This window comes from Penicillium vulpinum (genome assembly GCF_028829585.1).
Source record: "Penicillium vulpinum strain IBT 29486 chromosome Unknown utg000002l_segment0_segment0, whole genome shotgun sequence".
Lineage (NCBI taxonomy): Eukaryota > Fungi > Ascomycota > Eurotiomycetes > Eurotiales > Aspergillaceae > Penicillium > Penicillium vulpinum.
The window spans coordinates 2,906,260-2,930,444 of NW_026643242.1; the positions used below are offsets into that span (position 1 = coordinate 2,906,260).

Genomic DNA, 24,185 nt, shown 5'->3' on the forward strand with positions numbered 1-24,185 from the left:
GTTGCCTTCATTACAACGCTTCCATTTTCGCCGGGACTAAACCATTGTTTAAATTCCCTCAGGCCCGATTGGCTTGATGTTTAATCCCGAATTTTCCGGAGTCCATATCCAAGAGACTTTGTATTGGGGGTGCTGACGACCCCCATAGAAGACCTCGGGAACCATTCCAAGCGAGCGTATCCACGGATCGAATCAGCAAATTCTTCAAGGATACGCCACACGTGTGTGCCCCACATAGCAATGAGCTTCTCGAGTCGCATAGACATTCTTGACAGAGTCCTGTCTGTAGAAGTCAAATTTCACATATGTGGCTGACAAGGACGCGTACCCGTCGAGCACTATATCCGTCGGTGTTCCCCCAATCCGAGACTCCGCTGGGCCAGCTCACCTGCTATCAATATAAAGTGGCGCTCAGAAAATGATTGGGGCATACGCGTCCTCTCCTATAATCATTGCAGTTGGTTGTTGTCGGGCCTTCATGCTTATATGGGTTGATATGGGTTGATAGAGTTTGTGGTCACAAGGTTGAACCTGAATCGCTCTCGACTAAGAAACTACCTTCTTAGCTACCTCGGCTGATCTTCAGTTAAAGGTGGATGATCCATCAAGGCCTCCGGTTTGCGTCAAAGTCTTCGGATAACTGTCCAAACGAAACCCCACCCATGCTTAGCAATGATCTCCAATGTTTTTGTTATGCATTGCAGTCACGTAAAAGACCCATATGAGTACAGAGTATAGAGTACTCCGTAGAGGATGGAGACTAGCTCCTCCACTGACTCGACTGATCAACAACAGCGAATCGCGGCTCGTTTGGGGAACGCCGGCATTCTGCACGGCTTGAAGCCGGCCAATCATGTAAGACTGCAAAAAAAGTAAGCCTTTGTGTTGTGCACTGGCCGCTGAAGAAATCCCGAGCTCGAGCCTCAACTCGGATCCGCGGATCTTCCCGCTTGCGACCATAGCAGGAATGTACTGTATATTGAAAACCGAGTTTGCTGTTTCCATTTCTTCGTGTTCTAGTCTTAACTCTCAGGGTCGACTATGAGTGAGTGGGTCGGGGTTCTTTTCCACAGGTAGCCACTGTGCGACCGGGAGGACTTAAACTGGTGCTTTCCGCAACGTCGGAAGGATAGCATGTCTGCCGGTAGTAGGGTGGCGGCTCAATAGCTCGAAGTAATAGAAGGTAGCGCAGCAAGCTTCTTCAGCGGGGCACTGCGTTGCGTTGGGGGTAATGCAGCCCATGTCGGCTGTGCTGCTTTAGCCGCAGCTACTGCCCTGTTGGTGTCCTCAACAGACAGTGAAAAATCAGCGGCGCGCTTGGCGATCCAAAATTTGAGACTGCCGTCGTGGGTCCTATAACGGTCTATGTGGTATGTTTAAATAGTGCCAATTTGCCAAGAACGGCGTATCCGAGTCCCGGCATTCATTTTCAATCTCCACTGATCACCTAGTTTTTGCGGTTAGTATTTCTTATTCAACCTTCCAAGATCATAAATCACGCCGTGAGCACTTTGTTGATTTGCTCGATCCCACGGTTATAAATTGAAAATTTATCGGCACATTTTAAGCCCTTTTCCGCATTTTCCGTCTTTTTTTAGTCTCCCACCTAGATCATGTCGTCTTCGAGCACAAAAGATTCATACGCGACCAGCTACTCTTGCCCCTGGTTATACAAATTCCATATGGTTTATATTTTGTACCGCCTTCGTATATTGTACCTATATGTAGGTACTCCATAAGTACACATTATTCCGATTATTATTATATTCCCATTCCTGATGGTGTTTCTGTACATAGCTAATTGCTTCTTCTTCTTCTTCTTCTTTTCTAGCTATAACACCGAACAGAAAAAGCTCGTGGAAAAAAAGAGATCGTAGTGTAGCTTACATGACACGAAAATCTATAAGGACCTTGGGATTCTAATGACCGAAAGAGGATATCAATGGCGCTCAGACCAAGTGAAATCATCTCGATTATTTACGAAGTTCCGCGGTATGGTTAACTTTCCTCTATATCGGAAGCTAAGCGGATCGGGACCTGAACATCTTGCGTAAGATCCCGACGAGCTGTACTACTAGTAGTAGACTAGGTGAAGGTGGTGGAGAGGGACGGGCTACGTAATCCACCTGGAGGTGAGATTTGGACAAGCCGATGTCCTTTTCAGTCAAATTTACTTGATTTCCACTGATTAACAAAATAGTTAGTACCACTTGCCGAAAGATTCTGAGGCACTCAAGCATGGATCAAGGCATCAAGGCATCAAGACATCAAGGTGATAAGGCAACGAGGCAACGAGGCTTTGTTTGCTTCCTGCTTAAGAAGATATATAGTCAGACTTCTCTCTTGTCCAATGGAGAAAGCCAGTACATGACAGAGAGGATGGTTGGGAGGACATGGATGGAAGAGACCTAGTAGCCCTGAACATCCCAGATTTTCTCTGCAATAACGTGCAGGGCTTGATGTGAGATTTCAATATCTCTTTCGGTGGGTATAGAGGGTGCGCGGAGGAAGAAATCTTCGAATGGGATAATAAGAGGGTCTTCTGTGACGGTTATGTGGTTTGACACCTTGGTCACCTGGATCATCTGGAAGCGATGGGCTCTTCCATTCTGGGGTCTCCAGTTCTCAATACGGATTGCTGGTTGGCGTTTGTCTACTCTCAGAGTTAGACAAGTCTTGACATTTCCGTCGGCTGGTTCCAGCCAGAATCGAACATCAGAATTCAATTTTGAATCTGGTTCAGACCAAGCGACTTCTAACACAACCGAGGGTTTCCGTTTGTAACCAGATGGTGGCCTTATAGAGCCCCAGCCGTGGTCAGGTTGCTTCCCTCTTGTTTGCCCTTGGATAGTCGCGTTAGGATATCCGTTCAGGGAGTCAAATAATCCCATTGGTAGGATGGCTGCCATGATTGCGTGGTCCACGGCAGTGGTTGCGGCCGAGTGTTCGAGGGAGGGTATTTTGATCAGGATAAGTTCCTCGTCCAGATCAAAAGAGGAACAGTTCTTTGCAAGGGTAGTTGATTCGTCGTCTGGATTCAACAGGGTTTCGATCATTTCACGACTCGTATGAAACAGGATGAAATTGTTTTTCTCATTTCCTGGGGATTCGCGGGCATTAAGTTTCAGATTGAAGATTTGGAGGAAGGAACATTCTCCTTCATATGAATATCTTTCGATTGAACTTGGTAGCTCTTTAAGGAAGCTACCCCCAACTTCGAAGTTGCCATTTTGTGTTTCTGTTTCTGGTTCTGCCATTTCAATTTTTGATATAATTATAAGAAACCCAGGAATTTAGGACGCTGGGTGTAATGGTATCAGAGAGAGAGAGAGAGAGAGAGATATATATATATATATATATATTATGTATGTATATATCATGTCTATATGAGGATATATGTTCTCACTATGACGATGAACAAGTTGTGGCAAACACAGCGGGCTCGATCCAATTTCAAGGGGGTTTGATGTCTGGATTTACCTTAGAATGGGTGCATTCCTATTACATATGCCTTAGTAATGAAAGTGAGGTGATTCTACTAGCGTTCTTATGTTAAAATGAAATGAAGTATTTTATATCCATGGATGGTGTATAGAAGCTTCATTTGAATTAGTTGAGGTATGGCTTACATTACCTGTATAGAGCGGTGTACAAAGCGGCTCATAGATCCATCGTGCCTAGGTATATTTTGAAAGGCGTCGGTCCCGAGTTTTTCATGATCGCATAGACCACACTGTATTTTAACACTGTCGGTGGGCTGTGCAAATTCCATTTGGGTGTGACGGTTGGCACTTCCACTCTTTGAAGACCACGAGGTCTCGCTTCAACAAGCAAGAAGCGTCTGTATAGACAGATTGATTCATAGATCTTACAGAATTGAAAGGTTTAACTCATAAATTGCAAAGTTGGCTACCGCAGGGGTTGAAGATACTTTTGTGCGTGCATTGAAAGAGAAGCATCCCTCTAGGTTCTTCAATGTGTTCCAGGGCTGGCGCATCTTTTTCAGAACAACTGAACTCTTACGAAGAGTGTTGTCTAGTCTGCTCTAGTTCATGGAGAATCTCGAATGTGTCGGCGTGCTGCTCACCGAACACTCGCTTTCGTCCCTCCCGGGTGTCTCGGTATGCTGCCTCGGCTAGAGCATATTTTTCTTGACAATAAAGAGCGCGGCCTAGCCTATAAAGAGACCCGAGTGTGTCTTCGTGGTCTACCCCGAAGGTTTCTTTGCGACTCTCCCAGACGTCTCGGTATGTTGTCTCGGCTAGAGCATACTGGTGTTGGAAAAACAAAGTATCACCCACCCAGTAGAGAGAACCTAAGGTGTCTTCGTCGTCTTTCCCAAGCGTTCGTTTGCGACCCTCCCAAACGTCTCGGTATACTGCCTCGGCTAGAGCATACTTCTCTTAACAATAAAGAGTAAAGGCTAGGTTATGATGAGTCCAAAGTGTCTCTTGGTGGTCTTTCCCGAGGGTTTGTTTATGACCCTCCCAGACGTCTCGGTATATTGTCTCGGCTAGAGTATACCTCTCAAAGGAAAACAAAGCATTGCCTATCCGACAGAGAGAAGCCAATGTGGATGGGTGGTTGTGCCAAAGGGCCCGTTTTCTTCCCTCCCAAACGTCTCGGTATGTTATCTCGGCCAGAGCATACTTTCCTTGAAAATAAAGAGAGCTGGCTAGCGATTCAAGAGACTTAAGTGTGTCTTCCTGGATGTCACCTTGGCCGGGGTATACTTCGTTTTCAAAGTGACTGTCTGGTCGAGCCAACGAAGAGCGAAAAGTGTGTGTTTGTGGTCTTGCCCGAGTGTTTGCTTACGGCCTTCCCAAGCGTCGCGGCATAGGGCTTCGGCTTCTTTATGTTTCTCCTGGCTGCAAAGATGCTGGACTAGCCAATGGAGAGACCAAAGGGAATCTTCGTGACATTTCCCGAAGGTTTGTTTACGAAGATCCCAGACATCTCGGTATACGAGTTTGGCTTCGGGGGGCATTGTATGGGCCTTGGACGTGCTGCTTAAGTCGATTGGTCCTTCCAAACACCACTTGAACCGACCTTGAAAGTGGAAGTGTACCGAGAGTCGTGGCAGCATGCGGTGTTCCATGTTATAAGGGCAGACAAAGCAAATATTCAGATTCAGCACCTCTAGGAGAATGTGGTATCCGTAGATAACTGCAAGGCAAAGAGGCGAGCTGGTCACAAAAACAGGGTCCAATGGTGTTAGTGTATAGATGTGTCCGTCTATTCCATAAACGACGAACATCGCCGTTAGAAATGTGCGCTAAAATTCTTACTAAAATATAAAAAGGTAAATACGAGAAACAAACTTAGTTTGCAACTTATTAACAATCAGAGAACCACATAAATATCCGCAATGGACCGTAATGTATGTATGGAATTGACTGATTGGCCTTGTAAATCCTACAGCTGCAAATCTACACCTCACTCTAACACGTTAAACGAAATCTCTGTTCGAATATTCCATAGGGCCCACTTATCCGGCATACCGAGAAGATCAGCTTGTCTTGGGACTAGCCGAATCCTCTGTCACATGCTTATAGGAGTTGTCTGTTCATCTATTTGGTTTGTGGCAGTGCTGACTATGCTCATTGTGGAGTGGACAACAATTGAGATTTCAGGATAACTATGGAGAGATATAGATATAACTTACCTTTAATACAAGGCATTCAACAGGCATTTTACACTCTTCGAATATTCCCTGGAGAGACTCTATGTTGTATAGTAACACCTTATCCAGTTGATACATCACATCGTGTTATCTCGCCGGAGGGATTCGGGGAATTGGCGGGGAATTGGCCGGACAATTTCATATTTGCTTTTTTAAGAACACTTTTATATACTAGTAAAAATATCATGGACACACTATCAAAGTATATGCATGTCCCAATGGTTTGACTTTATAATTATTTCCCTCATTTACCACAAATAGGAAGCTATAACGAAAATAAAAAAACGCATGAACCGATTGGGCAATCGGTCATAACCGTCGGGTACGTTCGGTAGGCCAATGAAGTGCCAATGTAAAATGGAATTAGAATCAAGGCTTTTTCAGTGGAGATGTGGAGATATAATAGAGATATAATGGAGATATAATGATTCGCCATGTTTAGCTTTAGGCTTTCAATCTTCATCACGGTTTCATTAATAAGTTAAATTCGTACAAAGTACTCCATAAGGAGTACACTGTTGCCTGTTTTCTCTAAACTAACCCCTGAGGTAGTGTGAAAGATGCATACATATGGTAGATCACCATTACCCTGCACATGTACCCGTATGTATCGGATTTTATATTTTCCTGATCAGGGTGCTGCCGCTTTATGAGGGCGCTCACCTACATAGACAGGGTCCTGGTCACTGAGTAATCTGTGCAGATCTCAACCCTGGAGGGCTACCCTGGGCTCCTCTAAAGACCATACATTGATCAAAGAGCCTCAACTAGAGGCTCCGCCCATGATTTCATCTAGCTGAATGCAGCTAAGAAAAGCCCAGGCAAGCCACTCTAAACTGCCCCTCCAAACTAGATGGGGCCACTCGGTTCTCTCATACACTATAACTGTGCTCGTCCAACCAAAGCATCTTAACCAGACCCGTTTCTACAGCCTCACGATCTAGCAGGTACACCAAAGGCTAGGAAACTAGCTGTTTAAGGGCTAGGGTCCTATATTCAGCCTCTTCTAGCTCCTCACCTTAGGCCTATAATCCATCGTCGTTCTGCCAGTGTATTAGAGGGTGTCTCTGTCATCCTATATACCCTCCAAGGCTAAGCATGTACATAGTCCGTAATACCTGGTACTCGGGCGAGAAGTGATCCAGGCTTCCCGAGGTCCATTGTTAAAGACGTAGCCGGTATTGCCGTCGAGGTATCGATTACAATCTTGGCGCTTATGCCTTCGTACTTCTCGATCAGGTCTTTATCGTGGCAGGTCCCGAGCCAGGCCATCTGGACGCCACCGTCTTCATTTGCACCCGTGGACTAACTTTTCGCTTGGAGTGGTGAATGCCGAGAATTTGGATCTGCTCCTTTGTCGATTCAGGCGAGCTTATCAGAGCCAGGACCGATTAGACCCGAAGATAATAGGCCCAACTAGAAGTTAGTAAAAGGGCAAGGATATAGTTAAGCCAGGGACCTCGACAGCCACCTGCAAACATATCGATTAATAAGCGATAACCCTTGCCCAGGTAATATTTTCATACTAGTTGTCCTCCTTGGCATTAGTCAAGGTATGTATTCATCAATAGATGTGACGGAATTGGCCCGGCATACTGCCCAGGTGCAACATAGCATAGTAATCAAGCGGCAAGGCACCGTACTGGACATCCTATTCAGGCTCTTCTGCTGGCTTTGTAAAAGCTGCCCAACCAGGAATCTGTTGTTGGGAGCCTGAGCAAGTGCGTATGTATAAAGGTGAACGAGACCGCTACACAGAGTCGATGGCAAAAAGGGGCGGCCCCCGCGTGAGTATTTTGTCCTAGTGCGGACTTTTCTTGGTAGATGAGGTCAATTTATATACTGTACACTTTAATATACCTTGGACCCCTAATCTTGGCGGTGATTTGGGTCTGCAAGTAATTATATTACTTTGTATGTTAGATTTGCTTTCCCATTCTGGAACTAGCACTATCTTTGTCGTATTGATATCTTTATCTTGCTAATACCTTCCCAAGATAGGAAATAATGAGGCTTAGAGGGCCTCACAAATTAGGCTACAATATATTAAAAAGCGGCAAGAGGTAAGCGCTAAGAAAGCCCTCTCGGCCAAAATTCCGCATACATGTATGTAATATTACCACAGATACCGATATGTATTTTATCTTCTATCCCAACCTGTTAGCGTGGAAGGACAAGGATTCCTACCTCCTCTCTCCACTTCTCCACGGCTTCTAGCCTTCCCTGAACGCTTTAGCATCTTTTTGCTTTAAGCGTCGATTAATTTCCTAGTTTTCACATGATAATTCCAACTGAGTCTCTTTTTCACATCCTTGTGGGGTCTGGCATCAAAATCCATCGGATACTTTTTGTCGATTCGACTTTCATGTCAGTCCCCCCATTGCATGATTTTCACTCGATACAATGAGTCGAATTACACAGTAACCACCGCTACTCGGACGCACTATTCAGACTATCTCATCATTTATGGGAAACAACCACCAAACTCTCATTCCCTGATCGTTTCTGGTGTGTGTATATATGTGAATATGTCAGAGACCTCCACGCCCCAAGGTGAACCAAGCACCCCCCAAGGATCAGCCCAGCAGTTAAATAGATCATGCGAGTCTTGCCGAAGTCTCAAAGTTCGCTGCCTCCCCAACCCATCTACGCCTAATCAGTGCCAAAGATGTGCTAAGGGCAAGCGATCCTGTGTCTTTGTGGCCCCGCAGAGGCGGCGGCCCCGGAAGCGGACGGATTCGCGCGTCGCTCAGCTTGAGAAGGAGATGCGTATGATGCGTACGCTGTTAAAAAATCGCATTCCTGAAGAAGAAGAATCGGATTCCGGTGATGATAGCGATGTGGACGATGCCCAAGATCATGAATCGGCCGAGATGGAAAGCAGGCACGCCTTGCGGGACCATTCGGCCCACTCATCCGAGGATGTCCGCTATATGGACTATTCCCCTGAATTGGGGAATAACTCGCACCCCAACGTGCATGACAGTGGTGGCTTTTCAGCACCGCCGACTTACGCGGGTATGCCAGCTGGCTTTGAGCAGGAGAGGCTTCCTCCGGCGGAAGATGTGATCGATCGGGGAATTATCTCCCTCGAAGATGCGGAGCAATTGGTAGCGTATTTCATCCACGAACTCGCATCCTTCTTTCCATTGGTCGTTTTGCCTTCAAACACCACGGCAGCCCAGCTGCGACAAACAAAACCAATTCTATTTCTCTCCGTGATTGCCGCGACATCCATATCCGTTGATGCAGGCCTGGCAGCCGTGCTGGGCCGCGAGATGGTCCGCCTCTATGCAGAGCGGTTCTTTATCGAAGGCGAAAAGTCACTGGAGTTAGTGCAAGCAATGCTGCTGATGATCATATTTTATCTCCCACCTGCCTCACCATTGAAGCTGCAGCTTTATCAGTACACCCACATTGCTTCGACGATGGCGCTAGAAATTGGGTTAGCTAATAAACGCCGTGTCTCCAAAAAGCCTGATCGCAGGAGCAGCAGGCAGGAGGCGCATGACGAGCTGCTGGCTGAGCAGGCGAGAGCAGTCCTCGGTTGCTACCATCTCGGTTCGAGTGTTGCGATGAAAACCCGTCGCCCAAATCTACTCCAGTTCAACGACTGGATGTCCGAGTGTCTCAAACACCTAGAAAACTCGCCGCATCGAACGGATCGGCATGTCGCGATATGGTTCGAGCTCCAAAGAATAACCGACGAAGCAATGTCTTCATTCGGTCTGGACGACACCAGTACCACATCGCCCCTAACCGAGTCGCGGGTCCAAGCCGTGCTACGCTGGTTCGACAAGCGGCTCGAAACGTGGAAGAAGAACATCCCATCCGAAATGTTTACCAGTAAGAAACGCCAGTCCTCTCGCTTAGTGTTGTTATGCATCCAAAAACCGTCCATACTAACCGACCCCGTCAAAATAGTCCCCATGATCCTCGAATACCGCTCCGCAGCACTAGCGATGTACGAACTCGGCGTAGGAGAAGGTTACCGTGATCCAGACTCACTAAAGCGACGATACTTCACACTACCGACCCTCGATGAAGAAGGCAACAGCGGCATCGAAGGAGATACCTCACTCAGCGCAATCCGCATCGACATCAACATGAAATGGATGAACGCAGCACATGAGCTTCTAGACGCCGTGCTGACCTGCAGCACGGACACAATGCGTAAACTCCCGAATCTCATGTACACCCGCTTCGCGATGGCCGTGACATCCCTGATGAAGATCCACTTCTCCGTGCGAACCGGTGTTCTCGGGGAAGTCGTCACGCCGCAGACCGTGAACGTGGCCTTCTACCTCGACGCTCTAGCTAGCAAGCTAAGTGAGGCCAGTGGCGGGGGCAAGTACAGCATCCCCGGTCGTTGGTACTACGTCGTGGGCGTCAAGGGCCGGGATTGGTATGATCGGCTGGAGAGGCGGCAGAGTGAAGGAATAGAAGGTCATTCCCGGGTCGTATCAGGGAGTCCATCGACGGGCACTGCGGAATCAGTCTCAGCTCTAGGATCACATCATAACCAAACCAAACCCCAACTCCAACCCCAAACTCAGGCCCCGTCAACTATGGAATCCTTCCCCGTCCCCATGCCCCCGATGCAGGTAGACAGCATGCGCGACGGGTACGTATCGATGGGTAGTGCGGGCATGTGGGCCATGGACAGCGGGCATAACCCGCATTTCTATCCCATGAGCGCGGCGGGGTATCAACCTTCGGCATCGCACGCGCAGGCATTGCCGCCTCATTTTTCGTATGACTCGCACAGGATGCCGGCTGGTGCTGCTGGGCAGCACATGGCCAGGTCGGGCATGGAATTGGATGGGTGGCTTCCTGATGGGAGTATTTTTGGACTGCAGCCTTTACCTGAGTTTTGAGATGGAGATCAAGACCCTGAGAGAGACCTCGGGATACACATGTGAGTATATGTAAAGACATAGATCATAGGTATGAACTGTATATACACATCAGCTTGTTAATATTTCGAACCGACATCCTGTAGTCATATCAGCAGGAATTGTGTATACTTACCAATACATGAGAACAAAATGGAAAAAGAATATCCAATAAGGTAAAGCTCAGCTCAATAGTTCAACCCTGATAGATGGGAGTATAGAACTTGGAAGGGGGACATACCCACCAGTGCCAACAAAACCCACACAATCACCAAGACGAAAAGAAAAACAAAGAAGAAAAGAGAAGAAAGCCCCAATAAAGAGAGAATATTCCTTACCAGAAGGACATTAACCCATTTAGCCCGAAACAAATAGCAAACATTCACAAAGCGCACGGTATCGGAGGCTCGGAGGCTCGGGAGAATCGGAACTTCCGCGATGGAACTGTCGGGGACCGTTCATATCGAGCATAAAGTGAACATGGGTATTATGTGGGTTTATTCGGGGTCTTGGCTGCTCCTTTCTGCCCTACGGAATATGTTATATGTTGTACGGGTATACGTAGACCCCGGGGGTTGCATTGGCTTGTCTTGTACCTGTAGCAGAACCGATTCCGAACCAAACCGAAAATGGGTGAAGTGGAAAGGATGATATAGGTTCTGGAAGTGGAATAACCTCTGAAAGTATCCTTGTTATTGTATTTTGTGTGATATTTGCTTTTTTTTTTGTTATTTGTAGGGTTGTTTGCTGCCTAGTTGGACATTCGAGAATGTTTGGTACAACACATCCGCGGAGTCAACGGGATCTACGGAGTATGGAGGATCCGCATAATCAGACAGTAATCAGATGAAATAATGCATAAGCAAATCATTAATCATAGTTTGTGCAAATTGTCTCAGTTAAAAAACGGGTTCGTCAATTCGTTGCATAGATGGATCATGGATATCAAAAGTCAACCGAAACCAAGACCAGAACCACTTGGCCTATCAACTCCTCGGGGAAAATTAAAAAGCCCAGCACACCGGAACCAAAGAAAAAGTGTAAAAGTACAGCAATGTAAATCACAGAATTGAAAAGGCCTCCAACGCATCCATAAACCCAGCAATAGCCCCGATCCCCACCAGACCCCTCGTAGCACTACGAGTCATCGCCTTATGTCGCTCCTTAGCTTCTTCGCGCGAGGATCGGCGCGGATGCGACGACGGAGACCGTTGATCGGAGCGAGGCGGCGAGGCTCGGAAGCTAGACTCGGGTGATGAGGAGGAAAGCGGGTATGCGGATGGATAGTGGCGGAGTTGGAGTTTGCTGTTGTTGCTGTTCGGGATATTATTGTTGTATGTATGATTTCGGGTCCAAGTGGGTTCGAAGTGGACTTGATTTGGCGATGAACCTCTAGGGGAGGGGTTTGTACTGGGGATGGTGATGGCTGGGTTGTTGGGTTGGTTCATTCTCATTGGGATGGACCGAGGGGCTGTAGAATAATCTTGGCCTGGGTAGTATTTGTATGACTGCTGGAAAGGAGGGCCCGGCTGTGCGTGCAAAGGCAGTGATGGATGACGGGCTATAGCATGGTTCGGGGGAGGGAAGCTGCCGATTGGGTATGTGGCGGGTCTGCTGTCGGGACTGTTGTGACTTGGAGGATATCCAGATGACAGGCTGTTGGAATGGAAACGGGGGCCTTGCATGGGATTTGTGGTGTGTGAGGGCCGCCGTACAGTGTCGGACCTTTGCTCGCCCTCGTCAATTGAGTCGATTACTGCTGGATCACTGCGAGGTTTATCTCGATGCTTGGGATATTCATCAGGCTCTGGCTCGCTTTCCACGTGAGCCTGGTAGCTGGAGTACTTTCGGCGTAGCTCTGCTGCATGCTGTCGGGCCTCTTGTGAATGAGGCTCCCTCCAGTCCACGGTCGATCCTTCGAGATAGTAACCTCGGTTGTCTTGGCTATCAAAGTCTAGCTCTTCGGTATCATCTTCTTCGGTGTCCGAAGAGACGTATACTCGAGGTTGGACTGGCTTGTTAGATATGTCCAAGCCTTTGCCGGCGTGGTGTAGTTTGGAAGGGTCAACGAAAGGCACCCAGAGTAAGAGCAGCCGGTTCAATGCGCTCTCAGACAGTTGCACCATATCCTTCGGAGACCTTTCTATGTCAATTAGTCCAATTTCACTGTCTCCGAAAGTAATGATGGGCAGCCTTGTCGGATCCGAGCGTCTGGTTGCGGCAGCCAGTGGGTTCGATGCTGATATCGTATTGGACGAGTAATTGGAACTGATCCTCTGGTTTGTTGGGTCATTGGCGGCATCTGAATTCTCCTGCTCTACAAGATCCCACAAGCGATCGAGACGCTTGATAGACCAATACCGGACGATGATCATGTTCTGGGATTCCGCTTTCTCTTGGGCAATGACATCGTCGGCGGTAGATGTAAGGGAATCAGTATCAATTCCATCATCAACGTTGGATTTGATAAAGTTTCCAAGCTGTAGAGTTTGCAGGATCACAATCAGGCTGAGCTTGAGAGATTCCAACTGGGCTAGCAGATATGTGACATGGTGCTTCCGGAAACACCATTTGAGTCTTTCCTGCAGTGGAATGCTCATAAGATCATTGTTGCTATCGGTTGCCTTCAACCTGTTCAACATGTGTTCGATTTCGATGAATATCATCTGGCCTTGTCCTGCGATCTCCCAGGCCTTCTCTGTTGCCTCTGGAGACTGGTCCAAATCGGTACCCTCAATAGTCTGCCCAACATGTCTGAGTGCTAGAGCAAAAAGCGAGATACCCTTGGCGATACTATGAATTTCCAGTCTGGACTGGGCAAGTTGACAAGCAGCGGCATTGAGGAGTAGTGAGAGCCGAAACCCTGCGCCAGCGATCTTAACAATGGAAGCCTGTGAGCCTTTAGATATGGACCTCATTAGTAGATTTTCTCAACTTCCTAAAGGAAAAGTCGTACCTTGTGCCATGATGAAGAGCGCAGGGTATGGCAGTGTTTGACAGTTGTTTCAGATCATTCCAGATATGATATCAAAGACAAAGTGGATTTCCTCAAGATAACTTCTGGGCTACGCATGCCAAGGACTAGAGCCGCAAGCCTATCAAGTGACTCCTGTCTTACATGAGATTTGAGCTCGGGGTTCTCTGTTTGTATCTCCGCGATTTATGCCGTCATAATCTATGCTTCCTCGCCTTCTCGTTGGTTTATGAGGACGGGCGGAGTTGATCTTCAACTTGAAATGATCTAGCGTATGTTTCGCCTTGTTATATTGATGCCCCGGGCTATCGTACCGGGCACTGCCTCGAACCACCTCAAGTGCCTCAAACTTCAACACGTTCCAAGTTCTTTACCTTGAATTCATTTATCACTTGCCTCGCCCATATTGAAAGGGCTGTCTACCGGAGGTCTTCGGGTGCCCGTGAATAAACCTCTGCTCTTTACCCGGGCAAAACATGGTGGCAAAGATCTCGTATTATGGAATCAAAGGCAAGCTGCATGACTACAAGGGTTCTGTATCTCCGATGGGACTTTTTTTTTCGTGCTTTGTATAATATAATACAATAAGGCAGCCATAAACATGGTGCGAAATAGACATGCAGCTATTCTGTAGATCTCATAAGCATTGACTTTACTGTGAAACATTCTAGAGTATATAGAATGAAGAGTAGATCATATCAGTATTCAAAAGAATGTATATATTATTCAAACATACTATATTTACTGTTTTCATTTGGACTTGTTTATTTAGCAGTTCCGATGGATTTCCGCTTTCGGTCCCTCAACAGTTCCTTTTGCTATCTGCCTAAACTCCACTAAACATTCAAGTTTATCTCTACAATAACTCTTTACTTTAATTACAAACTTGATTCAAATACTTTGCTGTGGCTTTGTGCTCGTTAATTGATCTCTCCGCCACACTCTCCGCCCCTCCTTTTTTCGTGTGGCCACCGTCATCTGCGGAGATCGTCTAACCCTTGTCCGATGACCATCTAGTGGCCCACCATCGGACGTGGGAACTTGTGATAAGACAAACATTGTACACACTCAGATAAGAGCTCAAAAGCTCAACGCGACAACTGTGAGGCCGAATGGGTGAGCTCCCGAAGCTATCGCGAGGGAACGTGAGGACGCAAGGGACAACTGGGATTCGATACACCACCTTGGGGCCAGGAGCCTCCAGTCCATGAAATTATGACCGCAGCCTCAGGTGTCACCGTAGACACCTCCGATTCTCCTATACCCTCCCCGTCGAATGCCCCCAATCCTTCCCAGCACGAGCCCCAATCGAAGGGCGATTCCTCCACAAATCAAAATGAAAATGAGACAGAGACTTCAGCGCCCAAACCAGTAGCATCAGAACCTGCTGCAGGGTCGGCCAAACAAGATCCCCCCGCATCAGAGGAATTAGATGATTTTGGCCTTCCCATTCGAGCACGCCGACCCAACCCCACACCTAGCGAGTCACCCGAAGGAGAGAATGTCAGCCAGAACACCCAGAAGGTGGCGGTGAGCTCGACGGACTATAGTGACGCTGCGAAAAAGGCGAAGGAGCCAGAGTTGTCACAGGACAAGCTGGAATCCAGTGCCCCCGAGCTAGCCAATCCGAATAATACGGTAGAGCAAGGCAAGGGTGTAGAGGCCCAGGACACTTCTCCTGCGCCCCCGGAATATTCACAGACCCCGAGTCTTATTTCTCAGCCTCGAACCTCAACTTCGAAGCGAAAGTCCGCCCAGGTGTCGGAATGGTCGCACCAGCGCCTCGCCCAACCTGATGCACACCATCCCGATAGTGAAGAATCAGAGCCAGAGCCCGATGAATGGATGTCGATGCCTGCACTTGGAGAATTCGACTACTATGATGATTTTGGGAGGCTCGTTGCTCGTGGCGCCAAAGAAGAAGGCGACGAGGCTGTATACCAAGGATTAGGAGGAGCAGGGAGGGGTTATACTCGGGTGCAGCTTGATGAAGATGCCCAGTCTGCTACAAGCCTAGATGAAGATACAAGTTACCTGTTCCGAGAGACAGGCGACAATTCTGCTGGTCTGGTTGGCGAAGAAATGCGAGATACTATCAGCCAGCTCCAGGCCACCAAAGATCTTCTCAACGAGACTCAAAAGATTGCGTATGTGGGGATTGTCAGGTTGGCAATCCATAGTATGAATCATGACTTGGCGTCGATGGCCACAACTAAGTCCACGCGCAGAACCATGCAGAAAGCCTCGGATGCCATGCGAAAATGGGGCCAGGCGATCATGGGGCGAGTCTATGCTCATATGGATATCAATTCTGCTGAGCAGATTATGATTGAGCAGCTCGCAGAGCATGGGGTGCGACCAGAAGATCTGGTGCCACCACTCATGCAGAATGCGAGAGTCAAAAATCCTATGGCAGAGAGTGAACCGAAGACCTCCACTTCCAGTCGGAAATTCGACTCTCCATCTAGACTCTCCGCGGAGACGGATTCGTCCGAACTAGATTCTCCTCCGCCATACGAGGCCCATGAGACCGAGGAGCCCCCGGAGGTCAAGATGCCTTCTGAGATGCCAACCTCTGACCGCATAGATATCGATCTTCGCTGGACTGTCCTCTGTGACCTGTTCCTTGTGCTCATCGCAAACTCAGCATACGATGCTCGATCACGAACTCTTTTGGAAAGGGTAGGCGCAGCTTTGGATGTAACATGGCTACAAATCTCACGGTTTGAAAAGCGAGTCACAGACTCCCTCGAAATGCAAGAGCAAGAAGAGAAAGAGAATTGGGATGAGTCAAATCACATGGAAAAGCGCCGCAAGATGGCCTTGAAGCGGAAATACATGATTATGGGTTTAGCGACGGTCGGCGGTGGACTAGTCATCGGCCTATCCGCTGGACTGTTGGCACCCGTCATCGGAGCTGGTCTGGCAGCTGGGTTTACTACAGTGGGTATCACTGGAACCAGCGCGTTCCTAGGAGGAGCCGGCGGCACAGCTTTGATCGCTTCTGGTGCTACTTTAGGTGGAAGCACCATTGGAATGAGAGCTTCGCAACGACGTATGGGTGCAGTTCAAACCTTTGAATATCGTCCTCTTCATAATAACAAGAAGGTCAACCTGATTGTGACGGTCTCTGGCTGGATGACTGGTAAGGTTGATGATGTCCGTCTACCTTTCAGTACTGTCGATCCGATTATGGGCGATATCTATTCCGTGCTATGGGAGCCCGAGATGCTTCGAAGCATGGGTGACACTATCAATATTCTAGCAACAGAGGTAAGCTTTCCAAGATATGTGATAATTACCGATAGACTAACTGGTTCTTTAGGCATTGACACAAGGTCTGCAACAAGTACTAGGCAGCACCGTTCTGATGGCGCTGATGGCATCCTTGCAACTACCACTTGTCCTCACTAAACTCGCATACTTGATTGACAATCCCTGGATCGTTTCATTGGCACGAGCCAACGCAGCCGGCCTCATTATGGCCGATTCCTTGCGAGAACGGAACCTTGGCAACCGGCCTATTACATTGCTTGGTTTCTCCCTCGGTGCGCGTGTCATCTTTTCTTGTCTGAAAGAGCTGGCCGAAAAGGGCGCCTACGGACTAATCCAGAATGTATACCTATTTGGTTCGCCCGTTGTGGCGAACAAAGATGAATACCTCAAGGCTCGAAGTGTGGTGTCTGGGCGATTTGTGAATGGTTATGCCACAAATGATTGGATCCTGGGCTACCTCTTTCGGGCAACAAGTGGTGGCATTATGAGAGTCGCCGGTCTCGCAGCTGTCGAAGGTATACCAGGCATTGAGAACTTCAATATTACCACGCTCGTGAATGGTCATATGGATTACCGTACGGCTATGCCTCGAATTCTGAGGGAAGTTGGTTGGGAGGTTCTCGAGGATGAGTTTGCAGAAATCGAGGATCCAGACCCAGACAACCATGCCGAACGACAGCGCGAGCTGATTCGTGAGATTGATGAAGCTCGCCGAGAAGCAGAGGCAAAGCCAGAGAAGAAGCGCTTCGGCATATTTAAGCGAGGCAAGATGGCCGAGAAGAAGAAATGGGAAACTTACGATGTTAACAAAAACACCGCTCCTCGGGATCCAAACGAGCCAGAAAGTACCCCCGGCACTGTCCTCTTCGACATTGAGGCCATTCGAGCGGAATTGCATTCCGAAGCGATCGAAATCAAAGAATTGGAGTCGACTATGCCTTTGATGAAGCTAGACCTGAATGCTCCATCGGAACCACCACCCGCCCAACCATCACCCCCTATCGCCAATAGGCCCAAGACGCCCGAAGTACCGGCTGCGTCTCGGACTTCTTCGCTACCCCCAGAACCATCGGGGCAGTATTCTCCTTACGAACCCTATGAATTCTCTCCCGCGTCGAAGCACGAAGAAATGGAAATGACCTTTGATACATCCTTCCATGAATCCCCACGATCCAGAAACGACGACTTTCACCCGCGTCCAGAGTTGAGAACTGCCTCTACAATGCCGACAATTGGCAGCAGTGCCTTCGGAGCTATGGCCATGGAGCATAATGCCTGGGCAGACCATGATCAGGGACATCGAGATGGCGATATCTCAATGACGTTCGAATAGGGTCAGCTCCAGGGCTCTTCTCTTCTTGCTTTTCTTCTCTCTCTATCTATATATATTTTTTTGCTATTGATTCGATCTCTGAGACTTAATAAGGCGCATGGATTGGTTATGATCTGATTGCGCATATACTCATCCATCTATGTATAGAGGCTGTCCTAGCTTCAACAATTACCACGACAACGTTCCTAAGTTACACGAAAGCGGATTTGGCTCAACTGGCTTCTTTGTCTGTTTTCTCGTAGTGCCCTCAAAATATACTTTAAGACAAACACAATAAAGACACAGCAGCAGTATTCAAAGGTATGCAGTCATGAACGAAAAGGATAAATATAAAGCAATCTAAATGTATCTTTCTTGCGTATTCGTCAAGATGTACCAAACCGTAGTATCAAATCTGAGTCTGGGCTAGCATCGCGTGTGTTGACGCGTTTTCCCCTCAATGTGGCGCCACGTACGGTAGAAAATAGCGGCACATTGGACAGCCCTGTAGCGGGCATTTAATTGGATCACAATATTGACTAATCTACCGCCTTGCTCCCCGCCTCTCCTTAAACATGGTATTATTAGGAACTTGTTTAGATGTGTTTTGGATATCTTGTTTGGATATGTGCTTGATATCTTTGTTTGTGCCTTTCTAGATGTATCACTAGGTGTCTTCCTTGGAGATCCTTTGTAGGTCACTTCTTTGGATCCCTTCTTTCTCTTCTCAATGCTGTAGTGAGAAGGGTAATTGGAAATGGGTAGCCGTCAACCATGAAATATCGGTGAAAAGCATATCTCCTACAGAACAGCTTTTTGGTGCATAATATGCGATATTTGGAATATTATGACAGATAAAAATAGATCTATTATAGATCTACAGAGTATAGATGTTATAGTTGCTCAATGATTTTCTGCCGGATGAAAACCAAACATAGACTATGGTTCAACCAATCAAGTCCCGGTTGCCCCATATGCCGCTATCCCCCGCCGTAGCCAGGTGTCCGCATTGTCTCAGCTTCTCGAAACCCTACCGTTCTTTGTTTCGAAGACCAAAAACTCAACGACGTCGATTCAGCATTTCAACTCGAACTAGCCGCAGATACCTTCGTGTGCGGAGAGTTGAAACCGCGCAACAACGCGTCGCCCTGTCCGAATTTCCTCACGGCCTGAGCAACGCGCTTCACATGAACTCCGACTAGTTCTCTTTTGACCCCAAGCTTTCAGACCATCGATTGGTGCCGACAATTGACAATTGGAAATCGGCAATCGAAATTCTCCGCTATCGCCCACCATGGCGGCGGCTCAGCCTAAACCTGACTCCAGTTATGCGTCCAATCGCATAACGAAAAGCAACCCTCCGCCTAAGCATCTTTTGTCTAATTTCAATGAACCTGAGCTCGAAGATGCGAAAATCGATATCGCATCAATGAATAAGGAAGCTATTGAACATAGCGTCGAGACACAGCCGGAGATTGATACGGACGCCGAGCCTTTAAGCTCTGATGAAGAGGAACCAGAAGATTCCAAACCAGATGTTGCTCAGCCTAGCATTGAGAAAAGACTGGAGATTGATACAGATGCTGAACCTTTAAGCTCCGACGAAGAGGAAGACGAAGACTCGTTGCCAGACATCGCTCAGCCTAGCATCGAGAACAAGCCAGAGATTGACACAGATACCGAATCTCTCAGCTCTGTACCTCTCAGTTCTTATGAAGAGGAAGCAGAAGACCCAAAATCAAACGCCATTCGATCTAGCATCAAGAACTTGCCCGAAATCGACACCGATGCTGATCCTCTAAGCTCTGATGTAGAGCAAACTAGCGATAGCGATGCTTCCCCGCGTCGCAAAGAGGTGAACTATACGACTACGACTTTGGAAGAGAAGCTTGCGGAAGCAAATAGGGCATACGGTAGTTCACAAAGTCATAATGGATACTCTCGCAAAGGCAGTTTTGCGCGAACCGCCAGCGCCATGACGGGCTCCGGTGATGAAGACGGGCCACTGTTCTCTTCGCAGAGCCACAAGCGGCACAAGGCAGTGAAATATGTGTCCAAGTCGTATTTCAACAGGCCACATTTTGCCCCAGGAAAAAAACCAACGACGAAAGCAAAAGAGCCGTCGCCAGTCGAGGAAGCTCCCAAGGAACCGGAGGAGACCTTTATAATGCCCAAGGACATCGAAAATTCGAGTTTCAGAGAACCTCGCGGCGGGGAAGATTCAAACTCCAGTTTCTCCCACGGCCAAACGATCGAAGAATACGAAGCAATGTTGCTTGATAATGACTCACCTCTCTCATCCCCGCCTTCTTCCACTTGCGAGCAAATGCAAACGTCGCAGGCCGATGAACTCGCAGCAAAGGAGAAGCGCCAGCCATCGCCACCCACCCAAGCTCTGTGCCCAATGTGCCATAAGGAAGTAGACCGGGCTTCGCTAGAACTGTTCAAAGCACAGCCGAAGCAACGTATTCGCGAACAAGTGATGTTCTGTGAATCACATAAACTCCGCAGTGCGATGGACATGTGGCGTGACCGAGGGTACCCTAAAATCGACTGGGAAGGGTTTGAAGCGCGTGTTCAGAGCTATTTCCCCGAACTCGAGAAACTACTTGTCCCCGATGCTTCCTCTTATTACCGAAATATTCTGAGGACCTCTTTCGCACCAGGGAAAGCAAGAAATTTCCGTGTGAGAGTAGATGATGGCGAGAGGCTTGAGACAATAACCTGTGGTTATTATGGTGCCATGGGCGCAACTAAAATGTAAGCGATAGATACTTCCAAGATTCTCTGCTTGGTCGGAATATATTAACATCTGTGTTCAATCTAGACTTGAAACAATCATCCGTCGTTTTTCTGTGGTTGTACGTCGCCTGGCGACAACAGATGAACTTATCAAGACGACAGGCGTAGCTGGCTACACACAGTCTGTCCTTGTGCCTGAGTTGGCTGTGCTCATGGTCAAGGATGACATGAAAGTCAACGACGAAGATGCCCGTCGGATTATGAGGGAGAGTATGGACATTGGTGGTAGAGTCAATCCAGACCTCAATGTCGTCCCGATACCGGATGATGTCGAATTATGATTGTGGGTTTACTCCGTTACATTTTATACCATGGGCGCTATGTCCTTCTATCTAGTTTCCGGCTATGGCGTGTGTTTTATCTCTCTTTGTCGCCATTTCAAGAGTCGTGCAGTTTTATCATCTTGAGCGATTGTATATAGATAGCCATTATGATACCACTCATGTTTTGTCTTTCATTCACTGGAATACCACTTATATCCATCCTCAATTGAAGACCCAAATAGCACATGATCATTTTAGTGAGAAAGGCCGAGAAAACCGAGTAAATTGCACATGTTGTAGATAGTACTTTGTAGATCAACATTCCAATTCCTAAACAGGGAACTTGATGGCGGGCTGATCCGTGAGGGGTAGCTTTGTCAGCTGATAAGGTGATTGCTCGGTCGATGATACAATGCCCAGGTGCGGAGAAGTTTTCAAGGGTTGACATTTTGACTCCTCCATCACACAAGATGAGGGAGAAAGACATGCCATTTTCAGAGACGACACCTTTGCTGGTAGTCAATGTCGCTCCTCAGCGGCATAGATACCCGCACCATGCTGTTCGTCGAGCTTGTACTATCTCTCTAGCAGCTCTGCTTTCTGTGGCAACTCTTCTATTCCTCCTTCCCACCGCCATTCTTCCTCGAGAGCACGGCTCTATTTGGTCCTATCTCCCTGGTGCCCATCCAATCCCCCACGAAGCATGGCCGGAGAGCTATGGTCTGCCCTACGACCAGCTCCAGCAGATCCTCATAAATGTGCCTTCTGCAGATAAGGCCCGGGAGTGGAGCCAATACTATACCGCAGGACCACACTTGGGGGGAAAGAACCTGTCTCAGGCGCTCTGGACTATGGAAAAATGGAAGGAATTTGGCGTGGAGGATACCGGGCTCGCGGCCTATGACATTTACATCAACTACCCGCTTGAACACCGCCTTGCCCTCTTGAAGACATCCGGGGACAAGTCCGAAGTGACCTTTGAAGCTACATTGGAGGAGGATGTTCTCGAAGAGGACCCCACTTCCGGTCTGCCAGACCGTGTCCCAGTATTCCATGGTTATTCTGCTAGCGGTAATGTGACTGCACAGTATGTGTATGTCAACTTTGGCACATACAGAGACTTTGAAGACCTCGTCAACGCCAATATCACCTTGGAGGGTAAGATTGCCATCGCAAAGTATGGTATGATTTTCCGTGGTTTGAAGGTGAAGCGTGCACAGGAGCTTGGAATGGTCGGTGTAATTATCTACAGTGATCCGCAGGAAGATGGTGAAATTACCGAGGAAAATGGCTATGAAGCCTATCCTAATGGACCTGCACGGAATCCCAGTGCTATCCAGAGAGGTAGCACTCAATTCCTCAGTAAGGCTTTCCCCCCCAAGATAATGGCATTGCGAAGCTGACCTGAACAAGGTATCCTGCCTGGTGACCCCACAACCCCGGGATACCCATCTAAGCCCGGATGCGAACGACAGGATCCGAACAAATCCATCCCTTCAATTCCATCTCTCCCGATCTCGTACAAGGAGGTTCTGCCATTCTTGAAGGCGCTTAACGGCCACGGCCCCAAAGCGTCCGAGTTCAACGAGTTTTGGCAGGGAGGTGGCCTCGGCTACAAGGGTGTAGAATACAATATCGGACCGTCCCCCGAGGATGTGGTGATTAACCTCCACAATCTTCAGGAGTATGTGACGACCCCACTGTGGAACGTCATCGGTACTATCAAGGGCCACATCCCCGATGAGGTCGTTATTCTTGGTAACCACCGTGATGCGTGGATTGCCGGTGGTGCAGGAGACCCTAACAGTGGATCCGCTGCCTTGAACGAGGTCGTCCGCAGTTTCGGCGAGGCCCTCAAGGCAGGATGGAAGCCATTGCGCACTGTTGTCTTTGCCAGCTGGGACGGCGAAGAGTACGGTCTTCTTGGCTCCACTGAGTGGGTGGAAGAATACCTCCCATGGCTCTCCAAGGCCAACATTGCCTATCTGAATGTCGATGTGGCTGCTGCGGGCACCAATTTCGAACCTCGAGCCAGTCCCCTGCTGAACAAGGTCATTCACGATGTCACTGCCCTGGTGCAGTCTCCCAACCAGACTGTGCGGGGCCAGACGGTCCGCGATGTCTGGAATGGGAAGATCTCGACGATGGGCAGTGGCAGTGACTTCACTGCCTTCCAAGATTTCGCTGGTATCGCTAGTCTTGACTTCGGCTTTGGTCGTGGTAAGAATGACCCAGTCTACCACTACCACTCAAACTACGACAGTTTCGCATGGATGGAGAAGTACGGTGACAAGGACTTCCTCTACCATCAAGCTTGCACAAAACTCTGGGCTCTGGCAGCGGCACAATTGGTGGAGTCCCCTCTTCTTGCGCTTAACGCCACAGACTATGCTCTTGGCCTTGGATCCTACCTGGACAATATTAAGCCTGCAGCGGACAATCTCCCAGAGAAGACACATTTCGACTTCGCACCTCTAGATAGAGCGATCTTTGAGTTCCAGGAATCTGCAAAGGCCTTTGATGCCCATGCAGCCGATCTTGAGTCCCAGCTTGGTGATGACGTCCCTTGGTACCACTGGTGGAAGAAGGTGAGACTGTGGTTCCAGATTCGCGTTACCAATGAGAAGTATAAGGGCATTGAACGTGCTTTCTTGTACCAGCCGGGTCTGGATGGCCGTGATTGGTTCAAGCATGTCGTTTTTGCCCCTGGCATTTGGACTGGTTACTCGGGAGCCACATACCCTGGACTAGTAGAGAGTCTTGAAGCTGGGGATGTGGAGAATGCCGAGGTATGTGTTTATTTACGAACCCTTTTAACTTTTGGTACAGTTGCTAACTTACGTCTCTCTAGAAATGGAGTTCGATCATCCAGGAACGCATTGGCGCTGCGACCAAGTTGCTGCTGTAAATGGCTAGCAAGCAACTGACTTACTTGGGTTTGATATATCGTTGGATATACAGCACAGTTGGTCTTTGAGAT

At 48.2% G+C, this 24,185-nt stretch overlaps 8 protein-coding genes across 8 annotated transcripts; 4 read left to right on the forward strand and 4 right to left on the reverse strand.

Moving 5' to 3' along the window:
• Positions 1-80: 80 nt before the first annotated feature.
• On the reverse strand, positions 81-266 carry N7479_004161 (uncharacterized protein; the record flags this gene model as incomplete). Its single annotated transcript, XM_057251858.1, has 1 exon — positions 81-266. The coding sequence occupies one exon, from the start codon at positions 264-266 to the stop codon at positions 81-83; it is 186 nt and encodes a 61-aa protein (XP_057111183.1).
• A 2,142-nt stretch (positions 267-2,408) lies between these two features.
• N7479_004162 (uncharacterized protein) lies at positions 2,409-3,257 on the reverse strand (the record flags this gene model as incomplete). Its single annotated transcript, XM_057251859.1, has 1 exon — positions 2,409-3,257. The coding sequence occupies one exon, from the start codon at positions 3,255-3,257 to the stop codon at positions 2,409-2,411; it is 849 nt and encodes a 282-aa protein (XP_057111184.1).
• Positions 3,258-4,675: 1,418 nt separating this feature from the next.
• Positions 4,676-5,098, reverse strand: N7479_004163 (tetratricopeptide repeat protein; the record flags this gene model as incomplete). Its single annotated transcript, XM_057251860.1, has 1 exon — positions 4,676-5,098. One exon carries the CDS (start codon positions 5,096-5,098, stop codon positions 4,676-4,678), a length of 423 nt encoding a protein of 140 aa, XP_057111185.1.
• A 3,113-nt stretch (positions 5,099-8,211) lies between these two features.
• On the forward strand, positions 8,212-10,560 carry N7479_004164 (uncharacterized protein; the record flags this gene model as incomplete). Its single annotated transcript, XM_057251861.1, has 1 exon — positions 8,212-10,560. One exon carries the CDS (start codon positions 8,212-8,214, stop codon positions 10,558-10,560), a length of 2,349 nt encoding a protein of 782 aa, XP_057111186.1.
• A 1,079-nt stretch (positions 10,561-11,639) lies between these two features.
• On the reverse strand, positions 11,640-13,544 carry N7479_004165 (uncharacterized protein; the record flags this gene model as incomplete). The annotated part of the gene is made up of 2 exons (XM_057251862.1): positions 11,640-13,477; positions 13,535-13,544. The coding sequence occupies 2 exons, from the start codon at positions 13,542-13,544 to the stop codon at positions 11,640-11,642; spliced, it is 1,848 nt and encodes a 615-aa protein (XP_057111187.1).
• A 1,223-nt stretch (positions 13,545-14,767) lies between these two features.
• N7479_004166 (TMCO4 family protein) lies at positions 14,768-18,161 on the forward strand (the record flags this gene model as incomplete). Its single annotated transcript, XM_057251863.1, has 2 exons — positions 14,768-16,825; positions 16,878-18,161. The coding sequence occupies 2 exons, from the start codon at positions 14,768-14,770 to the stop codon at positions 18,159-18,161; spliced, it is 3,342 nt and encodes a 1,113-aa protein (XP_057111188.1).
• A 1,273-nt stretch (positions 18,162-19,434) lies between these two features.
• On the forward strand, positions 19,435-21,223 carry N7479_004167 (RTC4 family protein; the record flags this gene model as incomplete). Its single annotated transcript, XM_057251864.1, has 2 exons — positions 19,435-20,900; positions 20,968-21,223. The coding sequence occupies 2 exons, from the start codon at positions 19,435-19,437 to the stop codon at positions 21,221-21,223; spliced, it is 1,722 nt and encodes a 573-aa protein (XP_057111189.1).
• A 452-nt stretch (positions 21,224-21,675) lies between these two features.
• On the forward strand, positions 21,676-24,113 carry N7479_004168 (M28 family metallopeptidase; the record flags this gene model as incomplete). The annotated part of the gene is made up of 3 exons (XM_057251865.1): positions 21,676-22,567; positions 22,619-23,994; positions 24,057-24,113. The coding sequence occupies 3 exons, from the start codon at positions 21,676-21,678 to the stop codon at positions 24,111-24,113; spliced, it is 2,325 nt and encodes a 774-aa protein (XP_057111190.1).
• Positions 24,114-24,185: the final 72 nt, after the last annotated feature.